Here is a 20,196-nt window from a genome sequence, read left to right as displayed (position 1 = left end):
GCGTGGGCCCGCTTTCCACTCGGTGACGACGTGAGTGCGAATGGTTGTCTGTCTCTCAGCGGGCCCTGGGAGGCTGTCTGCCTTTCACCCGCTGTCACGCCGCGACCCTGAAAAGGAGAAGCGGCACAAAGACGGACGAATGGACGGCTATTCTAAAGGGTGACGTTTTGGTTTTTTGTTGTCGTTTGAAAGTCGTCACGGGCGACGGTGGAATCGTTTCTGTCGTCGGAAGTGTCGCGCTGCGGTGAAATCGGTGACATTTTACTGGCTGGTCATCCTCTTGGTGTTCCTCAATACTCTCACCATCGCCTCCGAACACTACAACCAACCGGATTGGCTCACAGAAATTCAAGGTAAGCTGTGATATTTTTTTTTTTTTTCTTTCTTTTTTTCTTTTTTCTTTTGTTCCTTTCCTCTCCTCTCTTCTCCTCCCACCTAGCTGCAGAGTTCAGTATGTATTTTTTATAATGTGAAAATTAAGATGTGTACAATACCACTTCTTTATTTTTGCTGTGATCTGTAGCAGCATGGTACCTAAAGGGTGGAGGTGGACACACTGGACGGCAGCAGAGAATTGTCGCTTCCATGTTGGAAAGCAGACCCAGTTGGCCTTGTTTACTGTATGGTCTTCCTTTTGTTTGGCAGGTTACACTGTGACGTGCTGCTCTTATGTGACTGACACATTGACCCATAAATGCACTACTGAAGCAGTAAGATTGCAGCTTGCACTAACATTTGTCCTCGGAGTTTACCAAAGAAAAAACAAACTCCATCCCGGTCCCCTCCTGCAAAATACTCTGCTGCTCCAAACTATAGCATGACATCAGATTATCCTTTTTTGAAACCGGCTTTGGCGGGGTTAGGGTTTCTTTTTGGCCACAAATGGAATAAGATGGAGTGAGTCTTCTGCCCCCTAAGGTGTTTGTAGTGTACAGGAAAAGCTTATTTTCAAAGGTTTTGATGCCTTTGTGTTTACCTGATTGAGTTCATGCGAGCCCTTTACGTGTGAACGGTCACTATTACTGGCTAACAAACACTGACACCTCACAGTGGATACGTGAGCCAAATATTATCCATCCAGTTCCGAATCCTACCGAGTGTAACGAATGGTCCCCCTTGCTGGCAACGACGCAAACTTTGTTTCCGAATGAACTTCTTTTCTGTCCTCGCTTTTCCAGATGCAGCTAACAAAGTTCTCCTGGCCATGTTCACTCTGGAGATGTTGGTGAAGATGTACAGTTTGGGGCTGCAGGCCTACTTTGTGTCCCTGTTCAATCGCTTTGACTGTTTCGTGGTGTGCGGAGGCATCATCGAGACCATCCTGGTGGAGCTGGCCATCATGTCTCCGCTCGGCATCTCCGTTTTCCGCTGCGTGCGCCTCTTGAGGATCTTTAAGGTCACACGGTGAGAAGCCTCCCGGTACTCTGCTTGAGGAAGTTAAGCTAGAATAAAAAATATAGAAAGAGGTTGGATGGATTCTCACGTGTACTGTATATCTTTCGGTGTCCTCAGCCACTGGGCATCGCTGAGTAACCTGGTGGCCTCTCTGCTCAACTCCATGAAATCCATTGCCTCCCTGTTGCTGCTTCTCTTCCTCTTCATCATTATCTTCTCCCTGCTGGGCATGCAGCTTTTTGGCGGCAAGTTTACCTTTGACGAGACTGTGACCAAACGGAGCACATTCAACAACTTTCCCCAGGCCCTGCTCACCGTGTTCCAGGTGGGTGGTTCCTGTTTTTGAGCTGAGAGAAGGTCCACTCCAATCTCTGGTTCTAGTTCATCCTGAAGGTGTTTGATAGTCTTTGAACCCGAACTCCTCCAAGCATGCTTTTCTGAACCTTGTTTTGTGCACTGGAAACAGAAAAGGGCCTCCCCCAAACATTTCCCACCAAATTGGAAGCTTACAATTATCCAATATAGCAAAAGAGTTCATGTTCACAGGGTTTACAAATCTTTCCACTGATAGATTAATTGGTTCGTTGGTTGGTTTGTGTTAGTACGTTTGATTTTGGTCGAGTGTCCATTAATTTTGTTACTTTTGCTTGAACCAGATTCTGACAGGAGAAGACTGGAATACAGTGATGTACGATGGTATCATGGCGTACGGTGGTCCAGCCTCCTCTGGAATGGTGGTCTGCATTTACTTCATCATCCTCTTCATCTGTGGAAACTGTATCCTGCAGACCACAAACTTTGGCAGGTTTTTCTGAAGTAATGCCACTTGTGTGCTTTTCATTCTCTTTTTGCTCACGACCAGCATTATTTCCTTAAGCCACATGAGAAGACATCCTGCTAAATGTATTCTTGGCCATTGCTGTTGACAACCTGGCCGACGCTGAGAGCCTCAACACAGCACAGAAGGAAGAAGAAGAGGCCAAGAAGAGGAGGAACGGTGCCAAGTATGAGCACCTCCGAAATCTCACATTTTTTCTATCTCAAACTGTCAAAATTTTTCTCACTCCAAAACAGAGAGGCTGGCACAGACCTGAAAGTGGAAATATTACCAGACACCGATGGCGAGACAAAGGTACACAAGCATGTCTATGACTTTAAAACAGTTACTGTTGTTTTTATTGTTTTTAAACCCCTGACCATGTGTGTAGGTGCCAGTCGAGCTACTACTGGAGGAGGACAAAGAACTTTATTCTGCCATTGACTCATCAGGTAAAAAATGAGAGTGGTTATCGATTGGACCTCTTTAGTGTTAACAGTCTAAAAGCATTGTGATCATCGCAATGGCCAATGATCAAAATTGCTCCATCCGTTTTCTGTATTGCTTATCTGTTTAAATTTGTGGGGATCGTAAAAATCCCATTTCAATTAGGGGGAAAACCTTTTACCTTCACCTAGGGGAAGCTAAACGTAGCTTCTTCAAGGGACATTGAAATGCAATTAGGGATTGCTTGTAAAAAGCTGTGCTGCTTTCATGACGACACTATATGACACCGTTTCTAGTGTGCTGTGCGGATGACGACAATGATGACCTCCCAGAAGTCCCAGTTGGGCCCCGGCCGAAGAGGTTGTCTGAGCTCACCATCAAGGAAAAAACTCCTCCCATCCCCGAGGGCAGCGCCTTTTTCGTCTTCAGCAGCACCAACCCGTAAATCCAAAGTAGAATTGTTATCAATGAATGTTCGTATCCTGTCAACTTTGGACCTTGGGAGGGTTTGTTTACAAGAGTCAAAACAAACTACTTTACAAGTATATGCCCCTTGTTGAATTCCTATTTGTTTGCATTTTCCTCTTTTCAATGTTTAAGAAACAAATGTAAATACCAGACAAAGATAACCCAAGTAAAGATAAAACGCAGTAGAAAAAAACTATTCAAAGCGACCTGGCCCTGTGGGGAACGTAATTGCTCCCTAAACCAAATAACAACTGTAATCAAGCGCTTTCTATAACTGGCAATGAGTCGTTCATATTTCTGTGGAGAAATTTTTGCCCACTCTTCCTTGCAGAATTTTTTAATTTAGCAACACCTAGAGGGTTTTCGAGCATGAAAGGCCTTTTTAAAGTCACGCCGCTGCATTTCAATCGTATTCAAGTCTGTACTTTGACTAGGCCACTCCAAAACCTTCGTTTGTTTTTTTTAAGCCATTCAGAAGTTGACTTGCTGGTGTGTGTATATATCCTGCTGCAAAACCAAAGTGCGCTTCAGCTTGAGGTCACGAACTGATGGCTGAACATTCTCCTTCAGGACTTTATGAAAAAGAGCAGAATTCATGGTTGCATCAATCATAGCAATTCATCCAGGTCCTGAAGTAGAAAAGCAGCCCCAGACCATCACACTACCACCACCATGTTTGACTGTTGGAATGATATTCTTTTTCTGACATATTTACGGCAGATGTAACGAAACACACACCTTCCAAAAAGTTTTAAGTATTATCTCGTCAGTCCATAGGATATTCTCCCAAAAGTCAAAGTCCTGGGAATCATTCAGATGTTTTTTTGGTTTTTTTGAGGGGGCTTCCAAAGTAGAACCAGCCTTCTTTTTATTCAGCAGTGGTTTTCACCTTGAAACTCTGCAATGGATACCGTTTTTGCCCAGTCTCTTCCTGGTTGTTGAGTCATGAACACTGATCTTAACGGAGACAAGGGTGGCCTGCATTTCTTTAGGTTTTGTCCTGCGTTCCTTTGTAACCTCCTGGATGAGTCATTGCTGTTCTCTTTGGCTAATCTTTGTAGGCTGGCCACTCCTGGGATGGTTCACCACTGTTACCTTTGTTCTCCATTTGTGGATAATGGCCCACACCGTGGTTCATTGGAGTCCTACAGCTTTAGAAATGGCTTTGTAAATGACTGATAGATTTATTTCTCATCTGTTCTTGAATTTGAATTGAATTTGCATAGTAACGTTTTGTTGCAGATTTTTGACTAATTCTCCCGCTCATTACTATGTTTTTGACTTTCTTTTCTCCACATGCTCTCTGAAATGTTGTTGTAGGTTTCGTGTATTCTGCCATAAGTTGATAAACCATCAGATCTTCACCAACCTCATCCTGGTCTTCATCATGCTGAGCTCTGTGTCTTTGGCTGCCGAGGACCCCATACGCAATTTCTCTGCACGTAATATTGTAAGGACGCGTTCTCAGTTGATAAGCTTAAGAGCCCTTAGCTGTCTCAAAGTGGTACCCTCCTGTTGTTCAGTACTCAGTGGGCCAGATATACTAATATCCCAAATAGCAGTCGCTGTTGGTGGTCGTGTTGTGCGTCATCTACTAAGATTGCGCCGCAATTGTTAACAAGTGTAAACGTGTCGAAGAGCTCCATATTTAAACATGAGGCTTTTTTTTTTTTTTTTGCTTTAGGTAGCTGATAGTTCTCACCATAGAAAATTTGGGAGAACACCGCAAGCGCAATATAAAGTTTAAAGTCAAAGAAATGGAACTGTTAGTGGAAGACGCCAACTAACCCTTGATATTTAGTCACAACATTTATTCTAACCCCTTTTGAATCACACACAGCTTGCACATTCAAAGGATGTATGCGCTTATGATTGGGATATACAGTACAGTATAAACTCCCTGTCCGAGGGGGGAACAAATTGTAGTCTATCGTCCAATCATTTTTAAGAGCCATGTTTTATCCCAAATGCATGTGAAATGAATGTATCGTCTCACCCTGTGTAACATTGCGTTAAAGATTTGTGACAGCAGAATTGAAAAAGTGCTCTGGGGGAGGCCAGCACCAATTATCACAGTGCGCTGAAATGACCCGGACACGAGGAAATGCAGAGTTGACAGGAGTTTTGTCATAGGTAATGTGGCATGACTCCTCCTTGTTACTGGCTCAAAGTCAGACCTTAGATCATTCAGAAGCTGAAAAAGTGCAATGCCGGATAGACGTAATGTCACGGTAATTTGTGTTTCTGTCATTTAAAGAATGTTTCCGCGAGGAGAAAAGATCCATTCTCCCTGTCGCCTCTTATTTTAATAACAATAACCGCCATCATGGTTACGCACAGCGGCGTAGGGTTATGCCTGCCTTTCAGACGCGGTATTTGAAGACGCAAAATTTCCCACAATTCATCTCAGCTTTGTAAATCACATTGCGCTTGGGAAATTATTGTCTTTGCAACGATTCCCAGTATTTTGCGTGTTCAGGCAGAAACACGGAAAATGAATTGAGCGTTGGTGTAGAATCCCACAAAATGAAATGCTTGGCTATTTTGCCCATTTGGCAGGCGCAGTCCTGGGTGCGCCCAGTTTGTCGATGAGTTTCCACATCTGTTTACATTTGCAATCAAGTTTGTGTCTGTTTTGGCGTCTGCAGATCTTTAGTAAATCAGGCCCATTGTGTCATGTAGCTGTCAACTTGAATCGAATATAATGTGAAGAAAAGTATTATTATCAAATCAAGTGAAATATGAAATGATTTTTGAAAAACATATTTGGATTATAGTTTACAGCTAACTAAAGCCCCAAATTCACCATCACAAGAAAGTACAATACTACATTTTTACTATAGAAATCAGTTTGGAAATTACCTTTTGTGAACACTTTTTGAATTGACCTACTGAAATCAATGAACTTTGCCCTAGTATTCTAAGATATGATATAATAATAATATATGTATGATACATACAGTATCACTTGTTTTATTAGTTTAGAAAAATGGTACACTGAAGACAGCTACTAATTAAGTGTTACAAATAGTTTTTTTGCAAAGTGCTGCATATTTTCTTGGTGAAATGTTAGCTTACTCACAGTCAAGCATGTGAAGAAACCTGGACAGCTAATCAATTGACGTTTCTGGATCAACACCAGTTTGTTGCCACGCTGTTTTGGTTATTCAAACAGAACCCAGTGTAACCTTAATTCATGAAGAGTTGTTGCAGTGCACACACGCGCCGCGCGTGTGTGTGCACGTGTGTCCGAAGTCAAACACAATCACTGTGCTGTTGTCCCCAGAACGTTTTGATGACTGCAACCTGTACATTGCCTTTTGCAGATACTTGGTTATTTTGACTATGCTTTCACGGCAATCTTTACTGTTGAGATCCTGTTGAAGGTAAATGTTGTCTGTGTGTTGTGTGGTGCTGTACTGGCTAGAGCTTCAGTAACCTCCTGTGTGCTTGTGTCACTCTGATTGCCTCCTCAGATCCTAGGCTATGCAGACTATGTCTTCACTAGTATGTTTACATTTGAGATCCTTATTAAGGTAAACAAGAGAGCATTGAGATGCCTCTCCAAAATCAAATCAAATAAGTAAACAAAGCAATTCTCCAAGTTCCGAGCATGCTGCCTATGCCTTCCCCTGTTGTATTTATTTTTTGTTAACAGCCATATATATATATATATATATATATATATATATATATATATATATATATATATATATATATATATATATATATATATATATATATATATATATATATGTCATGTTATGGCTATAGTATATAGGCTATATATATTTTTTTGTATTCTAATGATAGTTTCATGTCTGTCAATGAGTGTTGAATCTAATTGAACACTTTATGGACCACTAGTTGACTTCTTAGGTGACTTTTCCCGAATAGCAAATTCTTTTTATAAAACTGAGAAAAACTGAAAATTATTTGAGAACAGTCAAACCTTTTTTTAAGACTAAATACTAACATTTTCACAAAGACCGTATTGTATTTATTATTATTTAGAATGAATTCAAAATACTCGCCCAAAAATATTTTGATTATTTTAAATAATATGATACATATTTTGTTCAACTCTCCTCAAGGTCAGGAGCAGATAGTTCTGACTCCTCAGACCCCCTTTTTGGCGTAAATTGTTATCTCTCAAGAATTCAGAATTAAATTTTCAAGTTTAGAGTTGAGTTCTTTTCCTCACCCCTTTGCATGTTTCGACTAGACTCAGCCCTTTTTTTTTTGCGCTCTATGGCTGATATATATAATTTCATCAGTAGACGATTACAGGGCCACTATTATAGAATGTAGAATTAATCCACCCCGGAAATGAATGTAGTGGCTTTAGAATGCTGTGTAGGATGTCTTTTTCAAATGTTTGTTTGTGTGTGTATCTCTGTATATAAAATACAGTGGAACCACTAAGGTTGAATTTTTAGGGACGCAGGGTCGACGTCTCATATGTTTTTATTTACAATAGATGTTTCCCATAGAAATCTGTTGCCATCATAAAACCTTTACTTACTGTACAGGCAGTGTTTTCAGTATAATTTCAGCAGCCTTAACATCCATAAAAGTGTAAAACTAAGTTAACAAAGTAAATTCAGTTTCAACTTTAATGACAAATCTTTATAGCCTTGTGCGGCATGTCACGAATGCGCCTAACGCATCTCACGTTTTTAATTGCGTATAGAAAGACGTTAGCCACTGTAAAAGATAAAAACAACAAAATGGTCTGACGATGTCATAGAACTTCCTGTTTAAATTCTTCATCTGCTTTCACCTTATTCTCTTAACACAAGAATAAACTGTTTATCTTAGTATCATACACCAAAGGTTCCCAGCCCAATTGCGCATATGAGACGCTATTTTATTTGTTGCATGGATATTATACGTACAGTGTCGTAGTTTGACAAATAAATCAATTCATACAAACAACATGTTCCATGCCTTAAAAATGTATTTAGTCAGAAGATCACATCTCCTCTGAAACCGAATTCGTCTTTCACAATTGTTGGACCCCAAAAAACTTGACACCATTTTACTAAAGAGTACATATCAGTGTTTCCCAGAAATCGTTTTATACAGAAATCCTGATGATTTTGTGAGTTTACTCACAAATGTACTTACTAAGTGGGAAATCTTTTGATTTTATGAATGGCATCAGGGGTCCCCCTCTGTAGCCAGGCCTGGAGGCGGGGCTTGAAGGCGAGCGCCTGGTGGCTGTGCCTGCACCCATGGGGCCTGGCCAGGCACAGCCCGAAAGGGCAACGTGGGTCCCCCCTTTCCCGTGGGCTCACCACCTGTGGGAGGGGCCGTAGGGCTCGGGTGCTGAGCGGTGGCCGAAGGCAGGGACCTTGGCGATCCGATCCCCGGCTACAGTAGCTGGCTCTAGGGACGTGGAATGTCACCTCTCTGGCAGGGAAGGAGCCCGAGCTAGTGTGTGAGGTCGAGAAGTTACAACTATATGTAGTCGGGCTCGCCTCCGCCTTGGGCTCTGGTACCAGGCCTCTCGAGAGGGGTTGGACTCTCTTCCACTCTGGAGTTGTCCACGGTGAGAGGCGCCGAGCAGGTGTGGGTAAACTTATTGCCCCCCGGCTTGACGTACGTTGGGGTTGACCCCGGTGGACGAGAGGGTAGCCTCCCTCCGCCTTCGGGTGGGGGGACGGGTCCTGACTGTTGTTTGTGCCTAAACAGCAGTTCAGACTCCCCACCCTTTTTGGAGTCCTTGTATGGGGTGCTGGAGAGCGCTCCCACTGGGGACTCCATCGTTCTGCTGGGTGACTTCAATGCTCACGTGGGCAATGACCGTAAGACCTGGAAGGGTGTGATTGGGAGGAACGACCCCCCCGATCAGAACCCGAGCGGTGTTCTGTTATGGGACTTCTGTGCTCGTCACGGATTGTCCATAACGAACACCAAGTTCAAGCATAAGGGTTTCCACACATGCACTTGGCACCAGGACACCCTAGTTCGCAGTTCGATGATCGACTTTGTAGGTCGTGTCATCGGACTTGCGGCCGCATGTCTTGGACACTCGGGTGAAGAGAGGGGCGGAGCTGTCAACCGATCACCACCAGGTGGTGAGTTGGCTCCGATGGTGGGGGAAGATGCCGGTCCGACGTGGCAGCCCCGTGAGGGTCTGCTGGGAACGTCTGGCTGAATCCCCTGTCAGAAGGAGTTTCAACTCCCACCTGCGACAGAACTTCGCCCATGTTCCAGGGTAGGCGGAGGACATCGAGTTCGAGCGGACCATGTTCCGCGCCTCCATTGCTGAGGAGGCCGAACGGAGCTGTGGCCGTAAGGTGGTCGGTGCCTGTCGTGGCGCCAATCCCCGAATCCGTTGGTGAGGGATGCCGTCAAGCTGAAGAAGGAGTCCTATCGGGCCTTTTTGGCCTGTGTGACTCCTGAGGCAGCTGATGGGTACCGGCTGGCTAAGCGGAATGCAGCTTTGGTGGTCGCTGAAGCAAAAACTCTGGTATGGGAGGAGTTCGGTGAGGCCACGGAGAAAGACTTCCAGACGTCTTTGAGGAAATTTTGGTCCACCTTCCGGCGTCTCAGGAGAGGAAAGCAGTGCACCATCAACACTGTGTATTGTGGGGATGTGGCGCTGCTGACCTCGTTGTGAGTCAATGGGGAGAATACTTCGAAGACCTCCTCAATTCCACCGACACGCCTTCCCATGAGGAAGCAGAGTCTGGTTCTCTGAGGTGGGCTCTCCTATCTCTGGGGTTGAGGTCACCGAGGTGGTTAAAAAGCGCCTCGGTGGCAAGGCCCCGGGGGTGGATGAGATTTGCCCGGAGTTCCTAAAGGCTCTGGATGTTGTAGGGGCTGTCCTGGTTGACACCCCTCTGCAACATCGTGTGGACATCGGGAACAGTGCCTCTGGATTGGCAGACTGGGGTGGTTTATAAGAAGGGGGACCGTAGGGTGTGTTCCAGCTCCAGGGGATCACACTCCTCAGCCTCCCTGGGAATGTCTATTCAGGGGTGGTGGAGAGGAGGGTCCGTCGGGAAGTCGAATCTCAGATGCAGGAGGAGCAGTGTGGTTTTCGTCCTGGCCGTGGAACAGTGGACTAGCTCTACACACTCGGCAGGGTCCTCGAGGGTGCATGGGTGTTCACCCAACCAGTGTACATGTGTTTTGTGGACTTGGAGAAGGCGTTCGACCGTTACCCTCGGGGGGTCCTGTTGGGGGTCCCTGTACGACCGGAGTCAGAGTTTGGTCCGGATATCCGGCAGTAAGTCGGACTCGTTTCCGGTGAGAGTTGGACTCCCGCCAAGGCTGCCCTTTGTCACCGATTCTGTTCATAACCTTTATGGACAGAATTTCAAGGTGCAGCCGAGGCGTAGAGGGGGTCCGGTATTATCATTGCATCTCTGCTTTTTGCACATGATGTGGTTCTGTTGGCTTCATCAAGCCGTGACCTCCAACTCTCACTGGAGCGGTTCGCAGCCGAGTGCGAAGCGGCCGGGATGAGAATCAGCACCTCCAAATCTGAGACCGTGGTCCTCAGTCGGAAAAGGGTGGCGTGCCCTCTCCGGGTCGGGCATGAGATCCTGCTCCAAGTGGAGGAGTACAAGTATTTTGGGGTCTTGTTCACGAGTGAGGGAAGAACGGAACGGGAGATCGACAGGCGGATCGATGCGGCGTCTGCAGTGATGCGGACTTTGTATCGGTCCGTTGTGGTAAAGAAGGAGCTCAGCCGAAAGGCGAAGCTCTCGATTTACCGGTGGATCTACGTTCCTACCCTCACCTATGGTCAAGAGCTGCGGGTCGTGACCGAAAGAACGAGATCCCGGATACGAGCGGCCGAAATGAGTTTCCTCCGCAGGGTGTCCGGGCTCTCCCTTAGAGATAGGGTGAGAAGCTCGGTCATCCGAGAGGATCTCAGAGTAGAGCCGCTGCTCCTCCACATCGAGAGGAGCCAGATGAGGTGGCCGGGGAATCTGATTCGGATGCCACCCGGACGCCTCCCCGGTGAGGCGTTCCGGGCACGTCCCGCCGGGAGGAGACCCCGGGGACGACCCAGGACACGCCGGAGAGACTGCGTCTTTCGGCTGGGCCGGGAACGCCTTTATTTAAATATAATAATTTTCGTACCATGAAGTGAAATTCAATAATCTCCCATGGCTCACCTGATGATCATCATCCAGAGTGACACAGAAAATGAATTTCACTGTCGGTTTCCTCTAAATGACTGGTTTACGCATTTGTTTGCTTCAGAAGCTAGTGGCTATGTGCCCCTGTAGCGACAAAAAGCCAAAGTAAAAGCAAAACATGCTCGGTGACCTGAGATCCCGCAAGGTACGCTGGTGACGTGAATGCTATCATGCATGACGGTGCTTCAAATGTTTAGTGAGGTTTAAGGGGCGTAGTGATTTATTTATTTTTGAGTCAGATTTATTTTTCGAATTTCAAACTGGGTGACTTAAACTTTGGTGGTACCACTGTACTAGAGTGCACATGTTGCCTAACCAACGTTTTTGATGTTTATTTCAAATGTGTCTCGTGAGAGTGAAGTCCATCTCACTGCATCAGTTATTTTCATGTTTATGGTTTTGCTTTTTGGACAATTTAACGTGTTGTGCACTGTGTTCACAGCCACCTACAGTACAAAACACATAATGCATGGGCTGTTGAGACAAGATTAACACACTAATTTTCATATTCTGTTTCAATACATTCCATACTTTTTCATTTTGTAGTACAAAGCATGTAGTCAAACAGAGAGAATTTTTTTCAATGGCGTGGCTTGTCTTGACTGACATCTTTCTGTTCAGATGACGGCATTTGGAGCGTTCCTTCATAAAGGAGCTTTCTGTCGGAACTACTTCAACCTATTGGACCTGTTGGTCGTTGGAGTGTCTCTTGTCTCCTTTGGTATTCAGTATGTATCGTGCAACTCAAGGGAACTAAGTCGATTTTTTTTTTAGGCAGTCTGTCTTAACGATGTTTTGTCTTCTACTGTAGATCGTCTGCAATCTCAGTGGTGAAGATACTCCGTGTTTTGAGAGTCCTCCGGCCGCTTCGGGCCATCAACAGAGCCAAAGGACTTAAGGTCAGCATGACACTATAGACTGTTTTCGATAGTTTGGATTTGTGTGTCCAATGTACACCTCTTAATCAATAATAATGAATCCATCAGAGGTTGTGCGAGGGTGTCAAACTCATTTTTGTCATGGGTCACATTGTTAGTATGGTTTCCCTCAGAGGGCTGTTAGGAGTGTGAAACCATATTACCGGTAATGTTTCATCGCCTCATCGTAGTATTCAGTAGCAGTTGGTCAATAGAAGGCGCAAGGTTGCCGCACCGCCGCTGCTGAGTCACCTTGAAAAGGACAAAAGTGAAAGAATCAAGTTACTGTAAAAAGGGGTTTGGGAAGAAAAAAACTGCTTGCGATATCCATCCATCCATTTTCTGAGCCGCTTCTCCTCACGCGGGTCGCGGGCGTGCCGGAGCCTATCCCAGCTGTCATCGGGCAGGAGGCGGGGCACGCCCTGAACCGGTTGCCAGCCAATCGCAGGCCACATAGAAACAAACAACCATTCGCACTCACAGTCATGTCTACGGGCAATTTAGAGTCTCCAATGAATGCATGTTTTTGGGATGTGGGAGGAAACCGGAGTACCCGGAGAAAACCCACGCAGGCACGGGGAGAACATGCGAACTCCACACAGGCGGGGCCGGGGATTGAACCCGGGTCCTCAGAAATGTGAGGCTGACGCTCTAACCAGTCGGCCACCGTGCCGCCCTGCTTGCAATATCTCAACATTATTATTCGTTACAGATGAGGATTTGAAATTTTGGAGTCATGGAATTTGACAGAAAATGAGTTGCTTTCACGGGCCACATAAAATGATGCGGCGGGTCGGATTTGGCCCCCGGGCCTTGAGTTTGACACCATTAGTTCTCTCATACTAGCAAGCCATTTTGGAGAATGTAAGAATTCCAAGTCCATATTTTCTCCATTTTCACTTCATGTATGTGTAAAGCGAAGGTGTCCCAATACGTTTGCGACGTTGCACATATATTGCATGCACCTACCTTCTCACGTCTGTGTTTTTGTGCAGCACGTTGTCCAGTGCGTGTTTGTAGCCATCAGGACAATCGGCAACATCATGATCGTCACCACGCTGCTGCAGTTTATGTTCGCTTGCATCGGAGTGCAGCTCTTCAAGGTACAGTGAAGCGGGAAACACTCAAGTCACGTCGCCGTCCAGCAGTGGCTTTGGCTCTGCACAGAATAGTTAACCCCGATCTTGGCTTGTGTGTCCGTGTATATCGGCAGGATGGTGGTTGTTGCGGCGGCTTCTTAAATAGTGTGAACATCGTAAGCAAGGCAACAGTGAAAATTGCCAAGAGGAAGCCAGGCTAACAGAGAGAACCTTTGTTTTTGTCTTCTTCCCATTCCATTGCCATTCTCAGATGAAGAGGCCATTTTTACTCCACCAATCAATCAGCAGTAGTGTGTCGCTCCGCCTTTTAGGTACCCAAATGGAAGGGTGCCAAAACGGGTGTTACAGATCATTTATCAATGTTAACTGGACTACTTTTTACCATACTATGTTGCTCGGTGTATAGAGGACTCAGCAGAATGTAGTGCAGTCCCAACATCGGCTCGTCTGTTAGCCTAATAAGCTAAGTGGTCTGTCCTCTTCTGATACAGGGTAAATTTTACCGCTGTACAGACGACGCAAAGTCCAGCCCTGATGAGTGCAAGTGAGCGTGCGATTTATTTCACCGTTCGTTATGGTCTCACATGGATCTCCATGTGAGCGCAACCTTAAAAGTGTCATCTTCAAACCACAGGGGCACGTACATTCTCTACAACAACGGAGACACCGCGCTGCCCGTGGTCAAGGAGCGACTCTGGCACAACAGCGACTTCAATTTTGACAACGTCCTCATGGCCATGATGGCTCTCTTCACCGTCTCCACCTTTGAAGGATGGCCGACGTAAGGAGTTTTGTTTGAAACCGTGTTTTTTTTGGGTCGACTTTCTGTCAACAATTTTAGATGTACAGTAGAGCAGTAGATAACCTCTGAAGTTGAACACAGTTTGTGCCACGACACTGGTCAACCCCATTTTCCCATAGGAAATAATAGAAGTCATATGTTGCAAGAGCAAACCTTCAAGTTTAATCTGACTGTAGAGGCATATTTTCACCCAAAATGTGGTCAAATTCCCAATTGTACAACATCAGCGGCAACTCCCATGTATCAGCCTGGAAGAAGTACATCAACCATTTTTGGGAATCCAAATTGTTTATAAAGCGCTAAATGAAATACGGTACGGTGAGCCCCTGCATGTTCGTGCTTCGTAATTCACCAATTTTCCTATTCGCTGTTTTTTTTTTTTGGAGAACCTATCCTCTGCTGGAAACTCACCTATTAACAGTGTTGTGCCCAGTCCAAAGCTATAGAAGTACCTGCTGGCATTGAGCAGCTTCATTTAAACAAAAGTGGTCATTTGGCACCATTAGTGGCATGTATAAGTCATTACAAAACCTTTTAGGGGAGTCTATTACTCGTGCATTTGATGGGTCCCTTTCCTTTCACCAATAGCATAGGTTCACTGTACAATCCAATCTGTCAAATCGTGTCTGATGTAAACAAAATTTGCTCGCGTATGTGGGATCAGAAGCTGTATTGTCAAAGCATGTTTACTCCAGATCTGCACTTGGCACCAATTTGTAGTTAACACCTCTAACTTAATAGATGCGTCTATCAAATCTCATCATCTCACATTGCAATGAGTTGGTGCTTGTGTAGGATCTTATAATAGTCTGTTCTGTAACTTTGTATCAGACGAAGTTATTCATCTGGATGAAAGTCAGCCTCTCCTTTTAACTATTAAGATCTTAGAGTGACGTCTTGGTGGGTTTATGCTGTTTTGTTTTGTTTTGTTTTTCCCCCCCCCCTCTCAGTCTCTTATATGAGGCCATCGACTCTAACCGTGAAAACATGGGTCCCATCTACAACTACCGCATTGAGATATCCATCTTCTTCATCATCTACATCATCATCATTGCCTTCTTCATGATGAACATCTTTGTCGGTTTCGTTATTGTCACCTTCCAGGAGCAGGGTGAGAAGGAATACAAGAACTGTGAGCTGGACAAAAACCAGGTAGGACGTGGAGCAAATTGCTATGCACCCATCGAAAAGACATTTGCTTAATCTCCCCCAAATATTATTAAAATACACTATATGGACTAAAGTATTTGTCCAACACTTCAGCGCCAGTGTGTGGAATATGCTCTCAAAGCCCGACCCCTGCGTCGTTACATCCCCAAAAACCCATACCAGTACAAGTTCTGGTATGTGGTCAACTCCACCGGCTTTGAATATGTCATGTTTGTGCTAATCATCCTCAACACCCTGTGTCTGGCGATACAGGTAAGTCAACCTTTTTAATTTCACCATGAATCCGCATGCTCAATCTTGATTCTTGGTTCACCGGTGCTTCTTACAGCACTTATTATCAGATGTGAGAAGAAATGTCATGAAGAAACTGTTAATCAACATGTGTTTGCTGGCTTTTTCCAGCACCATGGCCAATCTCACCTGTTCAACCAAGCCATGGACATCCTCAACATGGTCTTTACTGGTGTTTTCACTGTGGAGATGATCCTCAAGCTCATTGCCTTCAAGCCCAGGGTGAGCCAGTGTGCCGTTAGAAGAGCAAATGCTGTCATAAAAACTATGGATGGGCATTTTGCCCATATAGAGTGATTGGCCTTTTAGTTCAACATTAGGTTCCAGTAAGAAAAAAAAAAAGCCAACCAATTGCGGAAATGAAGGCAGCAAAAAAAAAAAAAGACTCAAATCTCAACAATTGCAAATTGATAAAGAAATGATTTACACTTATCTGTAGTATAGTAAGCATGGCTATTTCTCCGGTTGGTTTCATGGTTTTCATGGTAGATGTGCCCCTAAAGTTGGGATGTGGAACTCTTGGTGGTTGCGGGGCCACGTCCAAAAAAACTGGGACAGGTTCGTGTTTCCCACTGTGTGACATCACCTTTTCTTTTCCAGCCAATCGTGGCACCCAGCTGTTCCCAATGAGCGTGTTCACCTCTGGGATGTTCCAAGCACGTGTTTGATGAGCATTCCTCCACTTTCTCACTCTTTTTTCGCATCCTTTTTTGGAACGAGTTGCAGCCATCAAATTCCAAGTGAATGATTATTTGCTAAAAACAAGAACGTTTTTTTCAGTTTGAACATTCAATATCTTGCCTTTGTCGTGTATTCAACTCAATATAGGTTGAACATGATTTGCAAATCATTGTATTCTGTTTGTATTTATGTTTAACACAACGTCCCAACTTCATTGCAATTGGGGTTGGGGGTTTTCACTTACAACTTTGTACACCTTAGTGGGCCGGCCGGGACGTTTGACACCAGTTCGCCACACCATTTCGGGCCTAAATCCTCCCTGATATTGGACACCTGCGGTTCACACTGACGTTTTGATCTGATAACAGTCCCCCTTTCCTTTTAACACAGCCCTCATGCACTCTTCCTTTCCCTCTTACCTCCCCACCTCGGCCCCGCATCCCTTTCGCCCCCCCCCCCCCTGCCTTTTTTTCCCCCTCCTCCCGCTGGCTGTGCACGGTTGCCCGATTCAGGGCTATGTCGGGGACGCCTGGAACGTCTTTGACGCCCTGGTGGTGATCGGCAGTGTTGTCGACATCATACTCAGCCAGGTAGAGAGACGCCAGCGTGTACGGCTTTGTCCTGTGCTGCCTCCGCCACTTGCCGCTTCCTTTCTTCACATTTCCTCGCTTTGCCTTCCGCACTCCTTCCTATTTCATTTTTTACGGCTCGATCGGCAGGTGGTTCAAAGGCCCACTTGGAATCGATGTCTTTTAATATGATTCTTGTGCAGAATTCATCGCCTATTTGGTGGCTTAAATATGCCTGAAAACGTACACATCAATATGTGACTTTCAGATGTTTGATTATATTCAGTGGAGTGTTTATGAACCAAAAATGCCAAACCGAAGACCTCCGCACACACGAGAATTGAAGACAAATCAGACACATACACATCTTCTTGCTTCGAATCACAACTGTGTGTTCATATCAAATACATACTGCAACAAACCTAATTGAATAGAAACTTTACACCCTCACATTTTCCATCTGGTGAATCTGATGGAGATGATCTACTTTTCATAACAGACGATACATTGATATACAGTGTTCATTCAATAATAAATAAATCGACAAAAAGATCAATTCCAAAGACTACTTCCAGAAATAAAAGTTGATCCTCACACAGTTTTTTTGTTTAGCATGGAATATCTTGTGTCATTCTTAATGCTTTTTCTTTTACCCATCCTTCCTTTTCTTTCTTGCCCTGTCTCTCTTCTCTTTTTGTGTCTGTGTGTGTTTGTCTTTGCCGCTTGTGGCTTGCAGAACTATTTTGCTGATGCATGGAACACGTTTGATGCCTTAATTGTTGTGGGTAGCGTGGTTGATATTGCCATCACTGAGATCAATGTAAGTAGCTACACATGCATGCACGTCTTTTTGCCACCGTTGTCCACTGCAGAGGGTTGGGGGCTAAATTGAACTTCCGAGTCCCGTTCAAGAGCACAGCCTTTTCTGAACATAAATCATTTTTCTAGTGCCCACAAATGACTTCACGCATGCACTTCATTTATTAATTGATGTACAGTCATTCTGTCACACTAGAATGTCTTTCAAGTGATTGCTGTCACTACAAATTGAATTGAAACGCTTCAAATGTATTTCTAGGCAGGGATATGTAACAGGTTAGAAACGTGGGTAGGGCTAAATGGAACAGTCCTTAAATGGTTCAGATCCTACCTGAAGGAAAGGAGTTATTTTGTAACGATTGGAAGTTTTCAATCTCATCGAATGGCAATGACCTATGGGGTCCCTCAAGGGTCACTTCCTGGACCCGTCCTGTTCAGCCTGCATATGCTACCCTCGGGTCAAATTCTTCAGAACTTTAATTTTGACTATCATAGCTATGCAGATGGCACACAGTTATATCTAGCAGTGTCTCCAGACTACTACGGTTTAATCGAGGTGTTGTGTCACTGTCTAAAACAGATAAATAACTGGATGAGCCAAAATGTTCTTCAATTAAACCACAACAAAACTGAGATAATTGTTTTTGTCAATAAAGAAAAGCGGATTGCCGTTACTATCTTTAAAAACCAAAGACCGAGTCCGAAACCTTGGTGTTCTGATAGATTCCGACCTGACTTTCAACAGTCATATCAAATCAATTACTAAAACTGCCTTTTACCATCTGAAGTACATATCCAGAGTGAAGGCTTGCATGTGTCAAGCAGACCAGGAGAAGCTCATCCGTGCTTTTATCTCAAGTAGACTTGACTATTGTAATGGTCTTCTGACCGGACTCCCCAAAAAGAGCATTCAACAGCTGCAGCTCATTCAGAATGCTGACCAGAACAAAGAGGTCAGAGAATATTACTCCAATTCTAAAGTCTTTACGCTGGCTTCCAGTCAGCTTTAGAATAGATTTGAAAGTTCTGCTGCTGGTCTATAAATGACTCAATGGTTTAGGTCCTGAATACATGAAAGAAATGCTCATGAAATCTGAGATCGACAGACTCAGGTCAAATAGCGGAGCGCAGAGTCCAAAGCAAACATGTTGAAGCAGCATTTAGCTATTTTGCTACACACAAATGGAAGAAGTTGCCAACAGAAGTGACGTTCACTCCAAGCGTGCGTGTTTTGAAGTCCAGGTTAAAAACTCTTCTTTTTTTCCCCATGCTTTTTCTAGAGCATTTCCACTTTTAAATATTTCTTGCACTGTACGTACGCTATTTTAATTGTATTTTTGTTTTATTTTTTCTCTTTGTTTTAAATGTTTATACGCTGTTTTTTTTTCTTTGTTTTTAAATGCTTTTAATCATGTAAAGCACATTGAGTTACCTTGTGTATGAAATGTGCTATATATATATATATATATATATATATAAATTTGCTTTGCTACCATTAACAATAAGCAATCAGTATACTGTGCAAATTTGAGAACATCTAAAAAATAATTCTGCAATGTTTGAAAAGGACTACAGCTGTAGTTCCCTTACTTCACAAAACAAAACAATAGATCATGAGAGTACTGGATATTGTGTATCCACTACACAAGAGACGAACCAGTATCATCTCGTGTTTTTAATGTGGACTCTTAATTTCAAACTGAATTCACCTGTTAATACCCAAATTGGAGGCATCTCACTAGGAAGTCAGAAATGAATCCTGCGTAGCGTCTTTCGCTTCGAGAATGCAACTAATCAATATCATCGGAGATCATCTATTCAATTTAATACATCACGATGTTTTCTTTGTAAAACAGCGAATTTGGAAAATCCATGGGTAAAAATGTCATGAAACAAAATCAGATTGAAAAGCTTTACTGATGTACAGAAACATTCAAATAATTCTGTTGTTAATGTCGTTAAGCATTGCTGTCTTGTTTAGGGCAACCTGACATTGGGGGGCGGTCTAATACAATGTTTCTCAACCTTTATTGTTTTCAAAGCAATCATTTTATGTGAGCCAAATCTCACAGGACACCGCCAAAGAAAAATGTCACAAAAAGTATCAATACTGAAATTAGGATGATATTGTCTCAATTTACTCCGCACACATCGGGGCCTGTTAGTTAATATGTTATATACATGCAAGAGTGTGAATCCGTGTCATCTCATTTCTGCATTTGCGGTATCGGGAAGCTTTTGCACGTAATGCTGACGATGCTTTTTTACAATGTGTTGAACAAATTGTAATGCACGGTCATACCAACTGTTAGTGGGAATAGATTTACTGTACATATATTTAAACTCTATTCAGTTAGACATTGGATTCCTTCAAGGTAAAAATATGTGATGATGCCGTAGTTTATGCTGAGTGCTGTACATCTGGATCTGGTACAACTCCAATTAACTTCAGGTTTTTGGTTTTAAGTCAGCAGCGCTCCCTGTCGTCAAGGTGATAGTGGAACCAGGGGTAAGAGGACGCCCGGCCTCCTTCATTTCAACTCCAAACACCAAAAACA

The 20,196-nt window shown here is 44.0% G+C and overlaps 1 protein-coding gene across 11 annotated transcripts in view; it reads left to right on the top strand.

The window, feature by feature from the left end:
- Positions 1 to 20,196, top strand: part of cacna1db (calcium channel, voltage-dependent, L type, alpha 1D subunit, b) — a 79,591-nt gene that overhangs the window by 43,103 nt on the left and 16,292 nt on the right. For 6 of the 11 annotated variants that reach the window (XM_061670991.1, XM_061670974.1, XM_061670977.1 and 3 more), the window contains 20 exons: positions 193 to 353; positions 1,179 to 1,404; positions 1,513 to 1,720; positions 2,052 to 2,172; positions 2,285 to 2,399; positions 2,470 to 2,527; positions 2,604 to 2,664; positions 2,956 to 3,100; positions 4,448 to 4,577; positions 6,454 to 6,513; positions 6,604 to 6,663; positions 11,911 to 12,017; positions 12,101 to 12,188; positions 13,202 to 13,309; positions 13,798 to 13,850; positions 13,941 to 14,087; positions 15,059 to 15,260; positions 15,372 to 15,530; positions 15,681 to 15,791; positions 17,556 to 17,639. In XM_061670991.1, the coding sequence (XP_061526975.1) occupies positions 193 to 353; positions 1,179 to 1,404; positions 1,513 to 1,720; positions 2,052 to 2,172; positions 2,285 to 2,399; positions 2,470 to 2,527; positions 2,604 to 2,664; positions 2,956 to 3,100; positions 4,448 to 4,577; positions 6,454 to 6,513; positions 6,604 to 6,663; positions 11,911 to 12,017; positions 12,101 to 12,188; positions 13,202 to 13,309; positions 13,798 to 13,850; positions 13,941 to 14,087; positions 15,059 to 15,260; positions 15,372 to 15,530; positions 15,681 to 15,791; positions 17,556 to 17,639 (2,404 nt within the window). The remainder of the gene's footprint in view (positions 1 to 192; positions 354 to 1,178; positions 1,405 to 1,512; positions 1,721 to 2,051; positions 2,173 to 2,284; positions 2,400 to 2,469; positions 2,528 to 2,603; positions 2,665 to 2,955; positions 3,101 to 4,447; positions 4,578 to 6,453; positions 6,514 to 6,603; positions 6,664 to 11,910; positions 12,018 to 12,100; positions 12,189 to 13,201; positions 13,310 to 13,797; positions 13,851 to 13,940; positions 14,088 to 15,058; positions 15,261 to 15,371; positions 15,531 to 15,680; positions 15,792 to 17,555; positions 17,640 to 20,196) is intronic. The other 5 variants (XM_061671015.1, XM_061670998.1, XM_061671008.1 and 2 more) reach the window with 4 other exon arrangements.

The sequence above is a fragment of the Phycodurus eques genome, chromosome 1, assembly GCF_024500275.1.
Source record: "Phycodurus eques isolate BA_2022a chromosome 1, UOR_Pequ_1.1, whole genome shotgun sequence".
NCBI lineage: Eukaryota > Metazoa > Chordata > Actinopteri > Syngnathiformes > Syngnathidae > Phycodurus > Phycodurus eques.
This window is presented reverse-complemented; position numbering and strand designations above follow the sequence as displayed.